At 44.6% G+C, this 23,048-nt stretch overlaps 1 protein-coding gene and 1 long non-coding RNA gene across 2 annotated transcripts in view; both read right to left on the bottom strand.

Annotated features, from left to right (window-relative positions):
* The window catches only part of LOC119977765 (dynein heavy chain domain-containing protein 1-like), a 459,774-nt gene that overhangs the window by 73,099 nt on the left and 363,627 nt on the right, over positions 1–23,048 (bottom strand). Inside the window, exons 33-38 of the mRNA XM_038818968.1 lie at positions 22,242–22,268; positions 20,833–20,868; positions 17,935–18,049; positions 17,056–17,207; positions 10,865–10,962; positions 9,891–10,012 (exon numbers count right to left, since the gene is read on the bottom strand). Coding sequence (XP_038674896.1) covers positions 9,891–10,012; positions 10,865–10,962; positions 17,056–17,207; positions 17,935–18,049; positions 20,833–20,868; positions 22,242–22,268 — 550 coding nt within the window. The remainder of the gene's footprint in view (positions 1–9,890; positions 10,013–10,864; positions 10,963–17,055; positions 17,208–17,934; positions 18,050–20,832; positions 20,869–22,241; positions 22,269–23,048) is intronic.
* Positions 19,806–22,576, bottom strand: LOC119977733. Its single transcript, XR_005463271.1, has 5 exons — positions 22,537–22,576; positions 22,242–22,268; positions 20,833–20,868; positions 20,527–20,553; positions 19,806–19,841 (listed from the first exon to the last, which is right to left on the bottom strand). It is a non-coding gene; the product is annotated as an uncharacterized LOC119977733 (long non-coding RNA).

Raw genomic sequence — 23,048 nt, 5'->3', positions numbered from 1 at the left:
GTGATCACTATCACCAAGTGCTCACCTACATCTAAATCTAACACCTGGCCGGGTTCATTACCCAGTACCAAATCCAATGTGGCATCGCCCCTTGTTGGCCTATCTACAAACTGGGTCAGAAAACCCTCCTGCACACACTGCACAAAAACTGACCCATCTATAGTACTCGAACTATAGTATTTCCAGTCAATATTTGGAAAGTTAAAATCCCCCATAACTACTACCCTGTTACTCTCGCTCCTGTCGAGAATCTTCATTGCAATACTTTCCTCTACATCTCTGGAACTATTCAGAGATCTATAGACAACTCCCAACAGGGTGACCTCTCCTCTCCTGTTCCTAACCTCGGCCCATACTACCTCAGTAGACGAGTCATCAAACGTTCTATCTGCCGCCATAATACTTTCCTTGATTAACAATGCCATCCCCCCCCCTCTTTTACCATCTTCTCTGTTCTTACAGAAACATCTAAATCGGGAACCTGCACCAACCATTCCTGTCCCTGCTCTACCCATGTCTCCGAAATCGCCACAACATCGAGATCCCAGGTACCATCCCATGCTGCAAGCTCACCCACCTTATTCCGGATGCTCCAGGCGTTGAAGTAGACACACTTCAAACCAGCATCTTGCTACATTGTCTGCCGCTCTCCTCATAATGAGCTCTGCCTGTTCCACCATGAAGCATGCCACCAGCGGTCATGGCTCTACCCTCAGCACCGCAATCTAGGACATAGATTCGAAAATGTCGGTACAGTAGCTGACAATTGTGGGGCAGGATCAGTATATGAACGTATAGTTGGCCGGGCCTCCCTGGCATTATTCACCTTCGATCTCCACGATCAGGAAGTAACTGCGCATGCGTGTTCTCTTCAAGCGCTCCCTGTGCACTACCCTGAGCTGCATTCGGCTTAGCTGTGTGCATATGGAGGTGGAAGTTGGCCTGGTGCAGAACTACGATCCAGAGACCTACCCCAATCTCTGTGCATAGGTCTTCCTCCAACTTTCCCAACGGGGATCTTACCATCTCTTACATTCATCCACACATATAAGCGCAGTTACAATCCCGAAATTCGCTGGAGTCTCGCAGTATCTCCAGTTTGTGTCCCGGTAGCTGTGGTCTCCTTGTGGAGGAGGTTCCTCAGTTGTGCGTACCAGAAGCCGTTCCCATCCCGAAACTGACGCTTTTCTGTAAGCTCCCCAGTGTCTCTACTCTTCCATCGTTGCACAGGTCTCCTACTGTCTGTACACCCTCATCCCGTCCCGCATTCAGAAGGAGGTGTCTCTTGTCGAGATTAATTCGTGTTTTTTGCCGATGGGGCCCGTAGGGGACATTGCCCCAACACTGAAATGGTGCTTGAGCTGGTTTGGAGTCCTTAACATTGCAAATATCACCGAGTCTCTCGAGTTTTCTGCTGGGGGAAATGGGAGTGTGGCAATGGCAGTGCTCGGAGGGCCTTCGCCATATTCCATATGCACCCATTCTGCCTCGGGGTCTCATACTTGCCCACCTACCTTTCTCTGTTTGCCTACCAGTGGAAGAACAGACGGTTCGGCAGCGCCATTCCCCATACACCTCTGTTGGATACTTTTATGGATTTTCGGTTGATTCCCTCCTGCACAAAAGCCATGATTATTGTATCTATCTCAGTCAAAGAGGCCTTGGGGATAAAGATCGGAAGTCTTTCTTTCCCCCTTCCACCTCCACAGGTTCTACTTATTGATTGGTGTCCAGTCGTGGGCTGTGAGTATACTCAAATAGCAGAACTTGATTTGGGCCAGTTTTAACGACAGTGTTCCAGCTCTGTTTCTGGCCGGTCAGGATTCTCAGGGAAGATTTCGCTTTGCTCTAAGAGTGTAACCCAAGGAGTCTGCAAACTCCATTCGGAGCTTCCTTTTTCCTCCCATGCTGGCTCGGGGGATTGCGACGTAGAGGACCAGATGATTCTCATAAAGTGAGGCTCTGTGCTCTCTGCTCCCCCTTTGGAGAATACCGTTTCCACTCATTCGACGAGCTAAGGGCGATATCTAGTGGCGCCATTGCCAAGGCAAATAGCTGCGGGTACTATGGGCATCCACACGTCGTGCAGTTCTGCAGTCGGAAGTCTTCGTAGTTGGTGGCTTCTGTCTGTACATTCACTGCTGTACAGTTGTTTCACCCATTGAGTGAATGTTGGCCCAAACCTAAACTGTTCCAATATGTCCCATGCGATCTGCCGAAGGCCTTCTCTGTGTCTCGGGAGATGAACACATCTGGTGTCTCCTCCATAGATGGCATTACAATCATGTTTAGCAGACGTCTGACGTTCGTCTTTCGCTCTCTGCCCTTGTTAACCCAATCTTATCTGCCGTGACTACTTCTGGCAAGCGTGGTCCTCGTCCAGTTAAGAAGCCGCACTTTCTTTTGAAACTGATGTAGTTTCATGATTATCGCCCATGGTAGTTCATCTGACTTGGACTGTGCCAGATCGATGGGTGGTCTGGTCCCCTCTGGGGGTCTTTTGAAGTCTAACTCTCTGGCCAGTTTCCCGAGCATCCTTGTTACGTATTCCGTCGGGTTCAGGCCCTCTGCACGCTCTAGTATACCGACAAATCTCAGGTTCCGTCGATGGGACCTGTTCTCCTGTTTCTTTCCTGTTGATCACTTTATGGGTCATTATCAATCTTGCTATCTCGTCTACGAGTGTGGCGATCCGCTCTCCCTATTCAGTTGCAAATTTCTTGTGGCCCAGCAACGCCGCCTCCTGGCGCTCTCGTCTCTGCTCTGCCCTTCCTTTATGGGAGCCTGTGCGCTTTCTATTGCCGACCTCACGTGACATAATGTCCACTTTTATTGAGTCTCTGTTTTTTGTGGAGCTTTATCGAGAGAACTTCCATTAGTTGCTCATCCACGAATGGGCCTGCATTTACGTCGGTAACCTATTGGGTCCTCCGTGCTCCAATCTGTTTTGCTCAGCGTGCCCCCTCGATCTGTGGTCGTGCTCTTGCTTTACCGACTCTTGCTGGTTTTGAGGTACCACGGCTGGTTCTACAGCATTCTTCTTGGTTGGGTATTAGTTGGGGATGAGCGTGGGGAAATTCGTGACATTCTTGTATTCGTTTGACAGGCTAAAAGGACATGGTAAGACGTTCCCCAGATAGAGCCACCTTTCGGCGACCGCTCAGCTCATGGCCGCTACGGGAGTTCCCACTCCGAGTTTTTAAGTAAAAAATAACATCTCACATTAGACATTGTATTCTTACTTTTGTAGCCATAAGTTGGTTGAATACATTTAGTACTGCTCCTATTGCGAACAGCCGAAAATAAATGTAGTTTGGCACAATCTACCAGTACCAGGATAAACTGGCTAGGCATCTGGCACTATACTAGCACTGGAATTCATATTCCACGTTATTTCTTTATGTCGTAGGTGGAGACTTATTTTGTTGTGATGTAAGCATCTTGGCTGTAGCTGGATGAAGCAGCCAGCTTCACGTTTTTGCACAATTTGCTTTGATACTTTACCCTTGAATCTACACTAATATGAGATAGATTTGGCACTTATTCGGCCCGAATGCGTCGGCCATTGCCTAGTCGTGACTATGTAATATAATAATAATTTTTATTGTCACAAGAGACCTTATATTAACACTGAGATGAAGTTACTATGAAAAGCTCCAAGTTCCACATTCCTGCGCCTGTTCGGGTACAAAGAGGGATAATTCAGAATGCCCAATGTGCGACCAACAGTGTGCAATGATCAGATTGGGTAGCCAATATCCTCCAGGACAGCTTCCATGTTCCCGATTTAAGTTCCAGGCTTGCAGCAGGAGACAATGTCTTTTGTCCATTTCTTTCGATTTCTAGTAGGGCCAAATTATAGCATGTGGAGCTGTAGGAATTCTGAGGCCGACATTGATTCGGGACCGTACATTTACAGTAGATAGCAACGATGAGCCCATCAGTGGATTCCACAATGAGCACGTCAAGGCATGATTGCTCATTAATGCACAGGCACAAAAATACCAGATGTCACAAGGAGCAGAAATATGCACTGCATGAGAAAAGGATGCTGCTTGATTAGCGAATCTGCTCTGATCGTTCTACGCATTGCCATGGCGAATAATCCAAGCAGCTGTTGTCCAACATGATTTTTCTTAATGAAACTATGTGGAATTTTATAGTGCGATTGGGGTATTAAATTGTGCAAGGAAATCATTGCACAAAACTGCCGATTCAATGACAGCAAAGGTATCGTTTACATATAGGAAACATGAAATTCCAAGACATAATGGCCGTTTGAAAACCACTAGTTTTAGCATGATTATCGTTTGCAGTTTGAATTAATTTGTTCTCAAACGTTTTCTGCTAAAGTTGATGGAAGATATTTTAATAATAATTATAATGTTTATTACTGTCACAGCTAGGCTTACATTAACACTGCAATGCTCAAGTAGTACTATTGCAAACAGCCAGATTAGTTTAGTAGACCACCTTAATTGTGAAACAATCAAAGAGTAAGCAATTCATAATAGATTTGTTAGAAAGACTGGGCAGGTAATTTGGAACACGTTTATATATGTTATGATAATAAGCATGATATGAATACTTGCCTATTGATACAGACTCTTAAAGGATGTGGGAATTGGAATTTTACTTAATTCTCAGGCCACAGAATAAATTGACATAACATAATCTGCTTAGCTTTGTTTGGAGGACTGTAAAGGCCCATGGTTAAGGGACCTCAACTCGAAATTAAGGACAGCTATGTTGACCAATTATTGACCAATGGTCAGCCTACCACAATAAGAGGAATAGTTGGAGAAGGAATACTATCGTGTGGCGGAGGCATTGAGTAATTAGGTAAAAACCAAGGCGTTAATTCTTACTTTATTACTGCTAAATTAGAGACCAATTAGCTGTTTTCCAACAACTGGCTCAGGTGGGCTTTAGTTTATAAGATATTAAAAAAAGCTCGCGAAAATCTATTTTGGGTAAGAACGGGCAGAGAGGCAGAGAAAGACAGATCGAGATGTGAAGAGAGATGTAAAGATAAAGATGTGGGTAGTGAGGGGGACAGAATGTTTCTGAAGCGGTGGGATGGCAGCGATGAAGGAGGGGGACGAGTGAGATGTTTACAGGGAGGTTCGGAGAACAACTTTCGATGTTTTTTTGCTAATTGTGCAGATTAGGTTGATTCGCCATGCTAAATTTGCTCTTCATGCCCAAAGATATGCAGGTAAGGCAGATTGGCCATGATGAATGAGTGGCTTTACAGAGATAGGGGAGGGCATTGTGTCTAGGTAGAGTGCTCTTTCTGAACTTCGGTGCAGATGGGTCTGCACTGCTGGGATTTTAAAGATTATTTTTTCAATATTAATCAATCGTGCCAAGTTAGTTCTTTTTGGGCCTTGTGCCACTGCATCTGCAACAGAGATTGACAGATTTCTGATTGACAATAACGGAACGTGTTTTGTGGACATTCAGTCCAAGAGGCATTGAATGTTTCGATTTACAATTATCGTATTCAATGCTAAATTGCCCCTTTGTGTCCAAAATATTAGGTGGTGGTACTGGGTTATGGGGATAGGGTGGAGGCGTGGGGTTAAATAGGTTGGTCTTTTGAAGGGCCTGCGCAGACTCTATGGGAAGAATGGCCTCTCCTGCACTGAAAATTCAATGACTTTGATTCCATTAAATGATCTCGAGAGCCATTGAGTTGTTTCAAACCATTATAATGTCAAAAGAAGGGAGAAATAAATTGGATGGATGGACCACCCGCATCGACATAGGCAGCGATAAAAGCAAATGCTGCCATGTCGAACGTGAAATGTTCTCCTTCCTAAACTGTGTGGGCTGGTGCCATTTTTGGGAGAGCTGTCACACATACCAGTAAAGCAACAGCCTGACATAGTCATATATGCATGCCAAACACAAAAAACAGCAAGTGAGAGGCAGAGCTAAGCAATCCCACAACCAAAGGATCAGGCCTGATCTTTGCAGTCCTGCAACATCCGGCCGTAAGCGTTGGTGAACAATATACAACTCACTGGAGGAGGAGGCTCCACAAATGTCCCCATCCACAATCATGGAGGAGCCGAACACATCTCTGCAAACGACAAGGCTGAAGTATTCGCAATAATCTTCAGCCTGGTGTCGGGTGGATGATACCTCTCTGCCTCCTCCTCAGGTCTCTTGCATCAGAGGAGACAATCTTAAGCCAATTCGATTCACCCAACGTAATAACAGGAAACGGCTGAAGGCACTGGATACTGCAAATTCTATGGGATCTGCCAGTATTCCCGCAATAGTACTGAAGACTGGTGCTCCATGACTTCCTGCATCCCTAGCCAATCTGTTCTAGCCGAGCTACAATGCTGGCATATAATTGGCAATGGAGAAAACTTCCCAGGTATGGCCCACCGATAATAAACAGGACAAATCCAACCCAGCCAATTCCCGGCCTATCATTCCAGTCTCAATCATCAGTAATGTTACGGAAGGGATCATCAACCGAGTTACCAAGAGCCACGAACGGTGCAACAATCTGCTCACTGACACTGAGTTTGACTTCCTCAAAAGTCAATCATAACATCCTTGGACTAAACATGGACTTACGAACTGATCTCCCGGGTTGAGGTGAGCGTGACTGCCCTTGTCATTATTGTTGGAAATGAACACATCCAGACAAGTGGGGAATATTCCATCACACTCCTAACTTTGTGCCTTTTGTGTGGTGAACAAGCTTTGGGGAGGGAAAAGGTGAGTTACTCTATAGCAGACCTCTTAGCCTCTGATATATTCTTGCGGCCACAGTAAGTGATCGAGTGTAGCATCAAGAAGCCCGAGCAAACCGGCAATCAATGTGAATTATGGAGAAACTGTCCACTGGTTGGTGTCATATCTCGCACAACGAAGATGGTTTTAGAGTTTGGAGGACAGTCATTTTAGTCCCGGAAAATCACTGCAGGAGTTCCTCAGGGTACTACATAGGTCATAGAACAGTACAGCACAGTACAGAACCTTCGGCCCACGATGTTGTGCCGACCATTTATCATAATCTGAGACCAACCTAACCGACACGTCTTTAATTTACTGCAGTCAATGTGCCTGTCGAAGAGTCGCTTGTATGCCCATAATTACTCAGACTCCAACACATCCGCCGGCAGTGCATTCCACTCATCCACCACTCTTTATGGAAAGAACCTGCCTCTGACATCTCTCCCATACCTTCCTCCAATCACATTAAATTATGTCTCCTCGTGACAGCCATTTCCACCTTGTTCAATCTTCCACAGTTTCTTTATCTATGACCTTCATCCCATCAAAAGGTGAAATGTGCAGATTTTCGCTGATGATTTCACAATCTTCTGCACCATTCGCAACTCCTTAGAAGAAGATGCATTCCGCGCACAAATGCAGGCATACCTGGATGATATCCAGGCGTGGGTTGAGAAGTTGCAAGTAACATTGCCGCCACACAAATGCTCAGAAATGACCATCTCAAATAAGAGAGAATCAAACCATTGCCACTTGACATTCATTCAATGTCTCCGTCGGCAGCAGCTCCCAAACCCATAACCACGGCCATCTATCAGGGAAAGGATAGACGATACAAAGAACAAGGAACAAAGAAAAGTACATCACAGGTACTGGCCCTTCGGCCCTCCAAGCCTGCGCCGACCATACAGCACGTCTGATCTAAAATCTTCTGCACTTCCGGGGACCGTATCCCTCTATTTCCATCCTATTCATGTATTTGTCAAGATGCCTCTTAAACGTCACTATCGACCCTCCTTCCACCACCTCCTCCGGCAGCGGGTTCCATGCACCCACTACCTTCCGTGTAACAAAACTTGCCTCGAACATATGCTCCAAACCCTGCCCCTTGCACCATAAACCTATGCCCCCTAGTAATTGGACCCTCTACCCTGGGAAAATGCCTCTGACTTTCCACTCTGTCCATGCCTTCAGAATTTTGTATACCTCTGTCAGGTCGCACCTCAACCGCCGTTGTTCCATTGAGAACAAACCGAGTTTATTAAATCTCTCCTCATTGCTAATGCCATCCATAACAGGCAACATTCCTGGTAAATCTCTTCTGCACCCTCTCTAAAGCCTCCACAGCCTGCTGGTAGCGGGGCGACCAGAATTGAACACTATACTCCAAGTTTGGCCTAATGAAGGTTCCATACAGCTGCAACATGTGTTGTCAATTTTTGTACTCAATGTCCCGGTCAATGCAGGTAAGCATGCCGTGTGCTTTCTTGACTACCTTCTCCACCTGTGTTTCCCCTTTCAGTGACCCATGGACCTGTACACCTAGATCTCTCTGACTGTCAATACTCTTGAGTGTTCTACCATTCACTGCAGATTTCCTACCTGCATTAGAACTTCCAAAATGTATTACTTCACATTTGTCCGGAGTAAACTCCATCTGCCTTCTCTCCGCCCAAGTCTCCAAACGATCTAAATCTTGCTGTATCCTCTGACAGTCCTCATCGCTATCCGCAATTCCACCAACATTTGTGTGGTCTGCAAACATACTAATCACACCAGTTACATATTCTTCCAAATCATTTATATACATTACGAACAGCAAAGGTCCCAGCACTGATCCCTACAGAACACCAGTAGTCACAGCCCTCCAGTCAGAAAAGCACCCATCCATTGCTACTCTCTGCCTTCTATGACCAAGCCATTTCTGTATCCATCTTGCCAGCTCACCCCTGATCCTGTGTGACTTCACCATTTGTACCAGTCTGACATGCGGGACCTTGTCAAAGGCCTTACTGGAGTCCATATAGGCAACTTACACTGCCCCACCTGCATCAATAATCTTTGTGACCTCCTCGAAAAACAGTCAAGTTAGTGAGACACGACATCCCTTCACAAAACGGTGCTGCCTCTCGCTAATATGTCCATTTGCTTCCAAATGGAGTAGATCCTGTCTCGAAGAATTCTGTCCAGCAATTTTTCTACCACTGACGTAAGGCTCACAGGCCTGTAGTTCCCTGGATTATCCTTGTACCCTTCTTAAACAAAGGAACAGCATTGTCTTTTCTCCAATCCTCCGGGACATCACCTCAAGACAGTGAGGATTCAAAGATTTCTGTCAAGGTCTCAGTAATTTCCTCTCTAGCCTCGTTCAGTATTCTGGGGTAGATCCCAACAGGCCGTGGGGACTAATCAACCTTAATATTTTTCAAGGCGGCCAACACCTTGTCTTTTTGGATCTCAATGAAGTATCTACACACCCTTCTCCAGACTCAATATTCACCAGTTCCTTCTCTTTGGTGAATACGGATGCAAAGTTAATTTAGTGCCTCGCCCATTGCCTCTGGCTCGACAAATATATTCCCTCGCCTGTCCTTCAGTGGCTGACCCTTTCCCTGGCTACCCTCTTGCTTTTTCTGTACGTGTAAAAAGCCTTGGGATTTTCCTGAACTCTATTTTCCAATGGTATTTCGTTACCGCTATTAGCCCCCCCCCCCCCGACTGCTTGCTTAAGTTGATTCCTACTTTCTTATATTCCACACATATTTCGTCTGTTTTCAGCCTTCTAGCCCTGACAAATGCCTCCTTTTTCATTTTGAAAAAGGCCTACAATATCTCTCGTTTTCCAAGGTTCCCAAAATTGCAGTACTAATCCTTCTCCTTCACAGGAACATTCCGGTCCTGAATTCCTTTCAACTGACACTTGAAAGCCTCCCACATGTTAGAAGTTGATTTACCCTCCAACATCCGCCCAGAATCTGGTTTATTTAGTTCCCGCATAATATTGTAATAATTAGCTTTCCCCCAATTTAGCACATTCACATCGGACCACTCTTATCCTTGCCCACCTGCACTTTAAAACTTACTGAACTGTCGTCACTGTTCCCGAAGTGCTCCCCTGCTGAAACTTTTACCTCCTGGCCTGGCTCATTCCCAATACCAGGTCCAGTATAGCCCGTTCCCTATTTGTACTATTTACAGATGTTTTAAGAAGCCGTCCTGGATGCTTCTTACACATTCTGCACCATCCAAGCCCCTAGAAATAAGTGAGTCCCAGTCAATATTGGGGAAGTTAAAGTCTCCCATCACAACCCTGTTGCATTTACTCTTTTCAAAATCTGTCTCCCTATCTGCTCATGTATCTCACGCTGGCTGTTGATTGGGCTGTAGTAAACCCCCAAAAACGTGACTGCACCATTTTTATTCCTGATATCTACCCATATAGCCTCGCTGCCCTCTGAGTTGAGCTCCCGCAGTACAGCTGTGATATTCTCCAGAACCAGTAGCGCAACTGCTGCACGCCTTTTGCATCCCCCTCTATCCCGCCTGAAACATTTAAACCCCGGAACGCTCAGCTGCCAATCCTGTCCTTCCCTCAACTAGGTCTCTGTAATGGCAACAACATCATAGTTCCAAGTACTAATCCAAGCTCGAAGTTCATCTGCCCTGGGAACATCACCAGATAGAAGTTGTTCTCCAAGATACTCACCATTCTGACTTGGAAAAATATTGTCGATCCTTCAGTGTCCCTGAATCAAAATCCTGGCACTTTCTCCTCAATAGCACAGTTGCTGTACCTACATCACATCGACTCCAGCGGTTCAAGAAAGCACTTCACCACCACCTTCTCAAGAATAATTCGGGATGGGAAGAAATGCTGGTCTGGCTGGCAAAGCCCACATCCCGTAAATGAGGAAGAGTCAATGGGAAAATAGCAATTTCCTTTGTCTGCAAATCTTTATGGTCCCTTAAAAACATAGAATTGACAGAGCAGAAGGAGGCCCTTCGGCCCATCGAGTCTGCACTGGTCTTTGGAAAGAGGACCGACTTAAGCTCGCACATCCACCTTACTCCCGTAACCCAGTAACCCCACCTAACCCTCACAGACCCCACAGTTACTTAAGCGACGTTTCCGCAACTGCGGTAATCCTGAGTCGATCCAACTACACAGCAAAGGAAAACCTTCCAGCTGTCTGTCATCATTCCCTGAAAAAAAATCATAGAAACATTCAAAATTCATAGAAACCAAGGCTCGTATCATCCCCTATTTTTGACTTTGTTATTTTCGAGCTTACAATGTTTTCCTAAATGTATTTTCTGATTCAGATTCCAGCTGTGAATACCACATTGGTTCTATTCAATTTTATATCAGGGATATTATCAATCCTGGTTGTTAACAACATTTCACTTTGTTGTTGATCGAGATTTTCCGATAGTAGCTCTTTTATTCTGTATTTGACGGTGTTATCTATAACGACCTAGCAGTACTGTGATTGCTCATTTCTTTGCTCCCCAGTCCGATCCATACAATCTCATTTGAAGATGTTTGTATCACATCTCCTCTTCTCAGAGCTTTCGTTATTTCTAAAACTTTATTGACATTCCCTTTTTTATACTGCAGTCTGTTTTGTTTGAAAATTCTGTGAACGATAATGTTGAGCTGCATCCCTACCCTTCTTTCAAACATGCCTCAGTAACAGCCATAAATATCGATCTCCCTTGTTCAATTCATATTCACGACTATTTTGTATTGTTCCCTCGGATTTGTGCATTGCTGTACATATCAACCATACAGAAAAAACTCCCCTGTTGCCTACTTTCTAGCCTTCGTTTCATTATCGTCACTTAGTCTCCTACTGATGTTATCCCGCTATTCGCATGTTCATGGAAACATTGGCTGACAGCCACTAAAAGTGTCCATGCTTATTTCCTTGAGATTTCTATCCGATAACACCGAGCCCATTATTTCAGGGATATTGTAAGTGATGTGGCATGGTGGCACAATGTTTAGCACTGTTGTCTCACAGCACCACACACCCGGTTCAGTTCCACCCTTGGGTGATTGTGTGGAGTTTGCTCATTCTCCACGGGTCAGCCAGGATTTCTTCTGAGTGCTCTGTTTTCCTCACGCAGCTGAAAGGTCTGCAGGTTAGTTGAATTGGCCATGTTACATTGTCCCTTAGTGCCCAAACGTTTCGGTGGGGTTCAGAGAGTAGGGTCGATATGAGGGCCTAGGCTCTTACTGAGTGTCGGCGCAGACACACTGGGCCGAATGGCCTTCTGCATTGTAGGGATTCTATAAAAAATTTCCGTAGCTGTTTTTTTACAACGAATGTATTAGGTATTTCACTTAAACAGATTTTAACTGCAGCCGCAGATTTAAATATTTTCTTGGGAGTTAGTCAACAATCATTTTGCCTGATCGATTTTTGAAACCATTATTGTGTGCAGATTTGTGTTGATCATCTGCGAATAATATATTATAGGCTGGCTTTGAGATTATGTAATGGATAATTAGTATGCCAAATCTTAGTCATTTTGGAGTTGCGAAGAGTGGGTTTCAAAAGTAGTGGACAAAGATGCTGATCCATAGTGGAGTCCAGTTAGCACAACTAACTTGGAAGTAGGGAGAGTCATGCAAAGGGACAGATTCAGTCCGTGCTGTGCAAAGAGCGGACTTTTTCTGCATGACCAAGACGATGATATTATTTGGAATGTTTCTATTACATTTAACTTGATTAGTGGATTCAGCAAGGCTTATTTAATGACTTCGTCCTTCGAGGACATGTAATTTGGAGAGGCGGTGGCATAGTGGTATTATCACTAGACTAGTAATCCAGATACTCAGGAGAATGATCTGCCTACCCGGGTTCAAATTCCATCATGGAAGGTGATGGAATATTAAATTTAATAATATATCTGTAATTAAGAATCTAGCGATCACCATGAAACATTGTCGATTATTTGCCCTTTATGGAAGAAATCTGCCATCCTTAACTGGTCTGGCCTACAAGTGACTGCATACCCGCAGCAATGTGGTGAACCCTTAAATGCCCTCTGAAATGCCCTAGCATGCCACTCAGGTGCACTCAACCACTTCAAAAACAAAAAAAGGGAATGAAAGCGGATGAAACACCCAGCATCGAACGAGCCTCCGGTAACCACAACAGCAAACTCAGACTTGCCGACCCTGAAAAGTCCTTCTCACTAACATCTGGGTGCTATTCCAAATTTGGGAGAGTTGTCTCACAGACTAGTAAAGAACAGCCTCATATAGTCATACTCACAGAATCATACCTTTTAGACAATGTCCCAGACACCACGATCACATTCCTGGGTATGTCTTGTCTCACCGGCAGGGCACACTCAGCAGAGGTGGCGGAACAGTGGTAAACAAACGAGAGCTTCTCGTCCTGCGCCTGCTCAACATCTACTCTGGGCCCCATGAAGTCTCATGGCGTCAAGTTAAACAGGGTCAATGAAACCCCCTGCTGATTACCACGTACTAGCCAACTGCAACTGATGAATCAGTACTCCTTCATGTTGAGCACAATTTGAAGGTAGCACTGAATGTGTCAAGGGTGCAGAATATGCCCTAGGTGGGGGAAGTTCAATGCCGATCACCAGGACTGGTTCGAAATGGAGCATGCCGTGTCCTAAACGACGTCGTTGCTTGACTGGGACTGCAGCAGGGGGTCAGAGAACCAACAAAAGGGGAAAGCATACTTGACCACATCCTCACCAATCTGTCTGCTACAGATGCGTCGGTCCATGACAGTATCGGTGGACGTGACCACCCCAAAGTGCTTGTGGTGACAAAGTCCCATCTTCACACTGAGGATACCCTCCATCGTGCCGTGTGGCACTACCACCGTGGTAAATGGGATGGATTCGGACAGATCTAACAGCTAAAGATTGGGCATCCATCAGGCGCCGAGGGCCATCAGCAACAGCAGCTCAACCACAATCTGCAAACTCATAGCCGGCACGTGTTCCACTCTACCATTACCAACAAGCCAGGGAATCAACCCTGGTTCAATGAAGAGTGCAGGAGTGCATGCCAGGAGTAACATCAGGCATCCCGAGAAATGAGGTGTCGACCAGATAAAGGTACGACACAGGACTATTTGTTTGCCAGTAGTCTACGCAGGAAGTAATAGACAGAGCTAAGCGATTCCATAATGAACGCAACAGATCTGAGCCCTGTAGTCCTGCCACATCCAACAGCGAATAGTGTTGGACAATTAAATAACTCATTGGAGGAGGAAACTCCATAAATATCCCCATCCGCAATTATAGAGGAGCCTTGCACATATGTGCAAAACACAATGCTGAGGCATTCGCAACAATTTTGAGCAAGAAATGCCGAGTGGATGTCGTTCTGGGTCTCCTCCAGAGGTCACCAACATCACAGATATCAGTCTTCAGCCAATAAGATTATGTTCACGTGAAAGCAATAAACGACTGAAGGCACTGGATACTGCAAAGGCTTTGGGCACTGACACTACCCCAGCACTAGTACTGAAGATTTGTGCTCTAGAACGTGCTACACCCCTAGCCAGGCTGTTCCAGTACAGCTACAATATTGGCATCTACCCGGCAATGTGGAAAGTTGCCAAGATATGTCCTGTATAAGAAACAGGGCAAATCTAACCCAGCCAATTACCTCCCGATCAGTCTGCTCTCCACCCCGATTAGCAAAGTGATGGAAGGAGTCATCAACAGTGCTATCAAGCAGCACTTACTCAACAATAACCTGCTCATGGACGCTCAATCCGCCAGGATCACACAGCCTTGGTTCAAATATGAATAAAAGAGATGAGGTGAGACTGGGGCAGCACGGTAGCATGGTGGTTAGCATAAATGCTTCACAGCTCCAGGGTCCCAGGTTCGGTTCCCGGCTGGGTCACTGTCTGTGCGGAGTCTGCACGTCCTCCCCGTGTGCGTGGGTTTCCTCCGGGCGCTCCGGTTTCCTCCCACAGTCCAAAGATGTGCGGGTTAGGTGGATTGGCCATGCTAAATTGCCCGTAGTGTCCTTAAAAGTAAGGTTAAGGGGGGGAGGGTTGTTGGGTTATGGGTATAGGTTGGATACGTGGGTTTGAGTAGGGTGATCATTGCTTGGTACAACATCGAGGGCCGAAGGGCCTGTTCTGTGCTGTACTGTTCTATGTTCTATGTTCTATGAGACTGACTGCCCTTGACGTCAAGGCAGCATTTGACCGAGTCGGGCATCCAGGGTCCCTACTAAAACTGGAGTCAATTGGATCAGAGGGAAAACTGTCCGCTGGTTGGAGTCAACCTGGCACAATATAAGATCTTAGTGGTGGATGGAGGTCAAATTTGATTTATCTAATTTTAATTTATGGTTAAGTTCTCTTATTTGGGGGTGGGGGGGGGGGGAGTGATGCATGTGATGTTACGGTATGGGGGGAATTGTGGGTGTCATGGGGCTGTTAGTTGCATATTACTGCTTTTTCCTATACTTGTTGTTATATTTTTATATGTTCTGTAAAAAATTCTAATAAAAATTATTTTAAAAAAAAATAATAATAATCTTAACTCCAGGACATCACTGCAGGAGTTCCTGAAAGTAGTGTCATAGGCCCAACGATCTTCATTTGTTTCATCAGTGACCTCCCGTCCGCAATGTCGGAAGTGGGAATGTTTTTAGATGGCTGCACAATGTTCAGCACCATTCGTACAACCTCTGATGATGACGCAGTCCATGTCCAAATGCAGCAAGACCTGGGCAATATCCAGACTTCGGCTGACAAGTGGCAAGTTACATTCCTGCCACCACAAGTGTCAAGTAATGTCCATGTCCTGCAAGAGATAATCTAACCACCGCCCCTTGACATTCAATTGCATTACCATCGATGGATCCCACACAATAAACATCCTGGGGGTTACCATTGATCAAAAATTGAACTGGTCTCGCTACATTAATTCTGTGGCTACCAGGTCAAAGGCTAGGGATCCAAAGGCGAGTAACACACCACCTGACCCCCCACAAAAGCCTTCCCACCACCTACAATGCACAAGTCTGTGGGAAGCACGGTAGCACAAGTGGATCGCACTGTGGTTTTCAGGCCAGGGTCGCAGGTTCGATTCTTCGCTGGGTCAATGTCTGTGCGGAGTCTCCATGTTCTCTCAGTGTCTGCGTGGGTTTCCTCCGGGTGAGCCGGTTTCCTTTCACAGTCCAAAGACGAGCAGTTTAGGTGGATTGGCTCCGATAATTTGCCCTGAGTGACCAAAAGGGTTAGGCGGGGTTATTGGGTTACAGGGATAAGTTGGAAGTGAGGGCTTAGGTGGGTCGGTGCAGACTTGATGGGCTGAATGGCCTCCTTCCGCACTGTATGTTCTATGTTCTATGTCAAGAGTGTAATGGAATACTCTCCAGTTGCATAGATGAGTGCAGCTCCAAAAACTCTCAAGAAGCTCGACAACATAGGGCAGCACGGTAGCATTGTGGATTGCACAATCGCTTCACAGCTCCAGGGTCCCAGGTTCGATACCAGCTTGGGTCACTGTCTGTGCGGAGTCTGCACATCCTCCCCGTGTGTGCGTCGTTTTCTCCGGGTGCTCCGGTTTCCTCCCACAGTCCAAAGATGTGCATGTTAGGTGGATTGGCCATGCTAAATTGCCCTTAGTGTCCAAAATTGCCCTTAGTGTTGGGTGGGGTTACTGAGTTATGGGGAAAGGGTGGAGGTGTTGACCTTGGGTAAGGGGTAGGGTGCTCTTTCCAAGAGGCGGTGCAGACTCGATGGGCCGAATGGCCTCCTTCTGCACTGTAAATTCTATGTTCTATGTTCGAACATCCAGGACAATGCACCCCGCTTGATTGCTCCCCTTTCCTCAACATTCAACCCCTTCACCCCAGACGAACACTGGCAGCCCTGTGCAGTAACTCACTGTTTCCTTAGGCAACACGTTCCAAACCTACGACCGCTACAACTGTACATACAAGAGCAGTAGATACCTGGGAAGCACACCACCTGGAGGTTCCCCACCAAGTCACTCACGACCCTGACTAGGGAATATATCGCCTGTCCCTCACTGTTACTGGGGAAAACCCTGCAATTCTCTCCAAAACGTCATGTGGATGTACAGCCGCGGTTCAAGGAGGAAACTCACCACTACCTTCTGAAGGAGAACTATGGATGAGCAATAAATGCTGGCCTAACCAGCGACGCCCAAACGCCATGAATGAATATAAAATTATTGCGCGCTGCACTATAAACTCACTCGTGCTTTACAAATTCACGGCGTTTTTAATTGATGTGGGTGGGCCAGGTTTACTTGAGCAAATTAGTCTGTTGCTTGTGTCCTCCGACGGGGCCCCATCCATTTCAAGGCCAACTTCAAAATGGGGAAATATTGCAAATAATAGAAACATCGTCTTCTCAGGATTTTCATCATGCTCACACCTGTGGACGATAGGTGACTTAAATCTGGTGAAAGAGTATGGAGAATTATGCATTTAGATTATCGAAACACATAATTCACGAGCAGAGCGGGTAATAAACAGCATTTTAAACTGGCTTCAGGAAGCTGTGGACAGTTATTGGAGCCAAGACTATTGGCTCACCACTTCTTCCTCCATGCTGCGAAAATGAATCCAGCACCTGCTCGATACAACGCAGGATTGCTCACTCAGAGACACCACGTGTTCCAAATGATCGTTTGAACGTGCCTAAAACGAAAATATACAGCGCCGTTGTCAAACTAAACACCAAATTTTGCGATCAGGGTACAGTGGTCTGAATTACTCCAGCGTCCCACGGTTGTTGCTCCGACTTTCACTGATTGCAGTCGACGGAGACACGTGCGCTCCGACATATTTTTGTACACCATTTTCTGTTAGCCATTTTCATTTGGAAATGCCTTCTGCGAACCTTAACGCCCCGTGCCCTTCCAATCTACTGGCCATCACAGATTATTATGCTGCTGTTTTTCTTCCATCCCATTCTCTCTCCATACACCTCAAAACATGAAGAGGCAATCTCAGCTCGTAAGGCATGCCTTGAGATGTGGATTGTTCACGGTGCCTCGTTTCTCACCCGAGCCGAAGTGCCGCCTGATCTCCCTGTAGTGCAGTTCGGAGTCTACATCTATTAACTGACTTCGGTTTTACCCTGAAACTCAGCAATCCTCCCAAATACGCAAATATTTACTCACCTTAACCTGAGTGATAAAGTAGTTGCTCTCAGTCTCTCTTGCTCTCTTGTATTAGCGAGAGGCAGCACGGTGTTGTAAGGGGGAGGTCGACTCTCATTAACTTGATAGAGGTTTTCTAGGAGGTCACAAAGATGATTGTCTATGGACTTCAGTAAGGCCTTTGACGAGGTCCTTCATGGCAGATTGGTACAAAAGGTGAAGTAACACGTGATCAGAGGTGAGCTGACAAGAAGGATACAGAACTGGCTCGGTCATAGAAGACAGAGAGTAGCAATGGAAGGGTGGTTTTCCGATTGGAGTGCTGTGGCAAGTGGTATTGCGCAGGGTGCAGTGCTGTGACCTTTGCTGTTCATAGTATATATAAATGATGTGGAGGAAAATGTAACTGGTCCGATGAGTAAGTTTGTGGACAACTTAAAGTTTGGTGGAATTGCGATAGTGATGAGGACTGTCAGAGGTTACAGCAGGATCGAGGATAGGTTAAGGGGCTGGTTTAGCACAGGGATAAATCGCTGGCTTTGAAAGCAGACCAGGGCAGGCCAGCAGCACGGTTCAATTCCCGTACCAGCCTCCCCGAACAGGCGCAGGAATGTGGCGACTAGGGGCTTTTCACAGTAACTTAATTGAAGCCTACTCGTGACAATAAGCAATTTTCATTTCATTTCATTTTCATTTCAGGATTTAGATCGTTTGGAGACTTGGGCGGAGAGATAGCAGATGGAGTTTAATCCGGACAAATGTGAGGTAATGCATTTTGGAAGGTCTAATGCACTTAGGGAAGATACACCGAATTGTAGAACCGCCAAGAATATTGACAGTCAGGGAGATCTAGGTGTACAGGTCCACAAGTCACTGAAAGAGGCAACACAGATGGAGAAGGTAGTCAAGAAGGCATACGGCCTTCAATGTCCGGGGCATTGAGTATAAAAATTGGCAAGTCATGTTGCAAATGTATAGAACCTTAGTTAGGCCACATTTGGAGTATAGTGTTCAATTCTGGTCGCCACACTACCAGAAGAATGTGGAGGCTTTGGAGAGGGAGCAGAAGAGATTTACCGGGATGTTGCCTGGAATGGAGGTCATTAGCTATGTGGATAGGTTGAATGAACTCAGTTTGTTCTGACTGGAACGTCGGAGGTGAAGGGGTGACATGATAGAGGTTTCAAAAATTATGAGGGGCATAGACAGAGTAGATAGTCGGAGGCCGAAGGGCCTGTTCCTGTGCTGTACTTTTCTTTGTTCTTTGTTCAGTCACTGTGCCTAAATCTTCCTTCCTTTGCACAGCGAGTTGCTGACGCATATTGACACCATTTGACCCAAGTGAAATACAACAGAAAATGCAAAATCGCTTTTAGTTGCCTGCTTAACACTGTCTGGTGCTTGCCATCCGCGAACGTGTTCCACGCTGACGAGCTCTTGATTTTCCGTGCGGACGGATAGAATTCGGGGAGCCGATTTGGCACGATGCACTAAGATATAGAAAATCCCAGTCCGCCCCAAACCAATGGCCACTGGGCCAGTAAAATTCCACCTGTGATTTCTACCGTCACACCTTATCCAACAAGAACATTAAAGGTCACGCATCTTTATTGAACGGAGACGAAATTCGGCCGTTGTTTGAATAAGCATTCACCAAGTTGCCTGCAAGCACCCGCCGATTACTTTCCGCATTTCGCTTCTGCAGTTCTACAATAAGATTTGGACGTAAAGGGAGAATGTTACAACAAAAGGCATGATTCAAATGCTTGGAAAACATATCTAAAATCAAGCACTATTACTCTCAGAGAAACGGTCAGCTAATACGTCATGAATTAGCAACAAAATCATTTTTGTCGCCTTGAATGGTTGATTAGCAACATATTAATACTCACGTATATTTTTCATACTCTCCTTCAAATATTCCAGCTCTTAAAAACGAATCGGAAAAGCATTATGTTGTTTTGTTTCACTTTGACAGTTCGGAATATTTTCCCAGAAACAACAAATACCAACAGAGAAGAGCTGCAAAACCCACGCACTCAGCAGCGGCATCTCAAACGAATTGTAGCATAGCGCCAAATCCCTCCCAATATGTTGGCGTGCTGAGAATACAGAGAATATTATATTGATACTTTTCTGGGTATTGTTTTTTCTGGGTATTTCTGGGGCTGGTTTAGCTCACTGAGCTAAATCGCTGACCTTTAAAGCAGACTAAGCATGCCAGCAGCACGGTTCGATTCCCGTACCAGCCTCCCCGAACAGGTGCCGGAATGTGGCGACTAGGGGCTTTTCACAGTAACTTCATTGAAGCCTACTCGTGACAATAGCGATTTTCATTTCATTCATTTCATTTCATTGTATTTCAGTTGTGACCTGCAGCATGTAATTGGCATTGCACGATTCACAACAATGGCAAAACTAGGATTGCAGAATAATGAATAGAAGAACGATGAAAGTTGTAGAGCAAGGAATAAGGAACAGAAAATTCAATAAAATGAAGAACACGCTAAATTTATTAAACTTAAATTTAATAAGTTAAATATTGGTATCAACTGATAAATAGAGATACACATCTCCATTATACTTTTAGAGTTAAAGGAACGAAATGGACACCTTTCTCTTGTAGATTGAATATTTTTTCTGGTGAAGTGTAAACAGAAAATAAGAATACTCAGAATTGTAACATTATTGTTCAAACTAACATGAACTGAATTTAAACAAACTTGCATATAATGGAATAAATTGAACGGCATAATCTACAACTACTGCAATAATTTTATGCTTAAAGGTTATGCCGAGACAGAAAATAATGCCCTGATTTTCTCATTTGCATGGCGTGTAGTGTTAATTTAAGACAGCATCAGATATCCATGTGAGTGTTCACAAATAAAGTAAATTAGACCTATTTGTTTAATTCACCTCTCTCAGCCAAATTGTCAATGGTGCTTTGAAACGCTGAAAGACAAATATGAAATTCGAATTATAATTTCCGAAGTAAATTCAGTTTCTTTTAATGTTTGATGTTTTGTTTATTTCTGATATTATACGAAATTCCCAACAGTTCAAAAGATATCACATATTGTACTGAAGCCAGTCAATCTATTTGCATATGTGCTCTTGAATTTTGGTGTGCTAGCTTGGCAGCAACGAATCCTCCATCAATGAAAAATTACCCCATCGCACGACATGGAGATTTTATTTTTATTTTTAACAAGATTGTGAAATTGAAAATTCATTTAATTTTGATCCTCAGCACTCAAGTAGCATAATTTAAGTGGTGATATCTTGGGAAATGTGGATGTCCAAAGGAGTCCAGGTGGCCTTCCATAACAGTTAATGAAAGTGGAGAGGCAGGTGCAGCAAGCACTTTGGAATACAATTGGCATTCTGGACTTCATAGCCAATAGATCCGCATTAGGCATGTCTTATTGCAGTTAGAAGAGCTTCCGTGAGACCAGACATGGATTATTGCTTGCAGTTATGTTTTCGCTGCCGAAAAAAGCCGATATGCCTGCCATCGGGGGAGTGCAGCGGAGGTTTAATAAGCTGATATCGGAGTTGGCAGGACTGCCCTGTGAGCAGAGATTGGTTCGACTGGACCTTTATTCCATGCAGTATAGAAGGCGCAGGGGAAATCAAATTGAAATGTATACAGCTCAAGCAGGACTAGACAGGCGAGATACAGGGCGGATGTTTTTCCGTGGCTGGAAAGACGAGGACCAGGGCATAGAGTCTCAGGATATGTGGTAGCCCATTTGAGACTGAGATAAGGAAGAGCATCTTCACTCAAAACGTTATGAACCTCTGGAATGCTTTGCCATAAAAGAATGCGAAGGCCGAATCACTCCATGTATTCAGGAAAGAGATAGATTAAAGATATATATATATAATATATATCTGCATATACTGGCATCAACGTATATGGGGAGAACGCGGGAAAATAACATTGAAATAGCGGATCAGCCATGATCTTATTGAATTAAGGAGCAGTTTGGAAGGGCCAAATAGCCTACTCCTGTTCCTAGTTTTACAGTTTCAATTGTCAAAACGTTAATCTTTTCTATTCTAATTGGCTGATCAATGCATTTGATTAATGAGAAGGTCAATCGATGAACACTTCACGTTTCAATTAGCGTTCTATCACGACATAAGTATTTCTCCAAGCAATTGTGAACTTTTAATTGTATAAAAAAAATGTCTATTCAGAAGCCAATTAAGAAGGATGCCAACAAATGTGGAGTGTAATTCTTCATGGTTGTCACTCGTTTAGTTAATTTCAGAACAGGCAGAAATGCTCTCGGTTGGAAAGTTGCTTTATTTTAAAGTACCTTTCTCTTTTTCAGCAAGAATGCTTTCTAATAGGGAACACACAAATATTGAAAATTGAACAAATACAGATATATATGGTTCATTTCACAAGATCGAATACATCATTTCATTACAATCTCTGCATTTAGAACTGGATTCCCAGACAGAATAACATTTGAATATTACAGCCATTATACAGGCAGATTTGCTGAGAAAATCTAACACCTAGGACAGTTCTGGTATATTATACCTTGGAGAATCACGTCGAAACCATATCAATATGTTTCTACTGTCGAAATTTTATTTAGATCTTACCTGTATTTTTTAAACTTTCCAGCAGATTTTCGATTTCTATAATTTAGAATTCGATGCTTTTATCAATTATTTTCACTTTCTAAATTTCTATTATTATTGATATTAAAAGTAGGGCGGACTTCACATGCACCAATGTTATTGCGCCTGTGCACTAAACATAATTCACTACTGTGATAGGGAAATTAAAATCAGGCATATTGAACAGCAGGCTCCCATCTACAGCACTGACTTTAGTTCTGGACAGGCATTGATAAGACAAATTCACCTTTCGGAGGTGGTCTAAAATGACAGTTTTACTTTCAAACCAGTTGCGAAAATAGGCACTGAACGCACTGGATAAAAACGTCATGTTAGTCCTGTAAAGTATGCCCATTCATCAGGCCCGAAACCATGTAATTCTGCTAGATTATTGCCCAAGTGATGAAAGTCATTATTTTCCTCTTTGAAAGATAAAACTAACTGGCGTGCACATTCCATGTTTTTTTCCCCCTAAAACATTTATGTAAGGCTTA

Source organism: Scyliorhinus canicula, chromosome 14 (assembly GCF_902713615.1).
Source record: "Scyliorhinus canicula chromosome 14, sScyCan1.1, whole genome shotgun sequence".
NCBI lineage: Eukaryota > Metazoa > Chordata > Chondrichthyes > Carcharhiniformes > Scyliorhinidae > Scyliorhinus > Scyliorhinus canicula.
The sequence above is the reverse complement of the archived record's forward strand: the minus strand, read 5'-3'. Positions and strand labels throughout refer to the sequence as shown.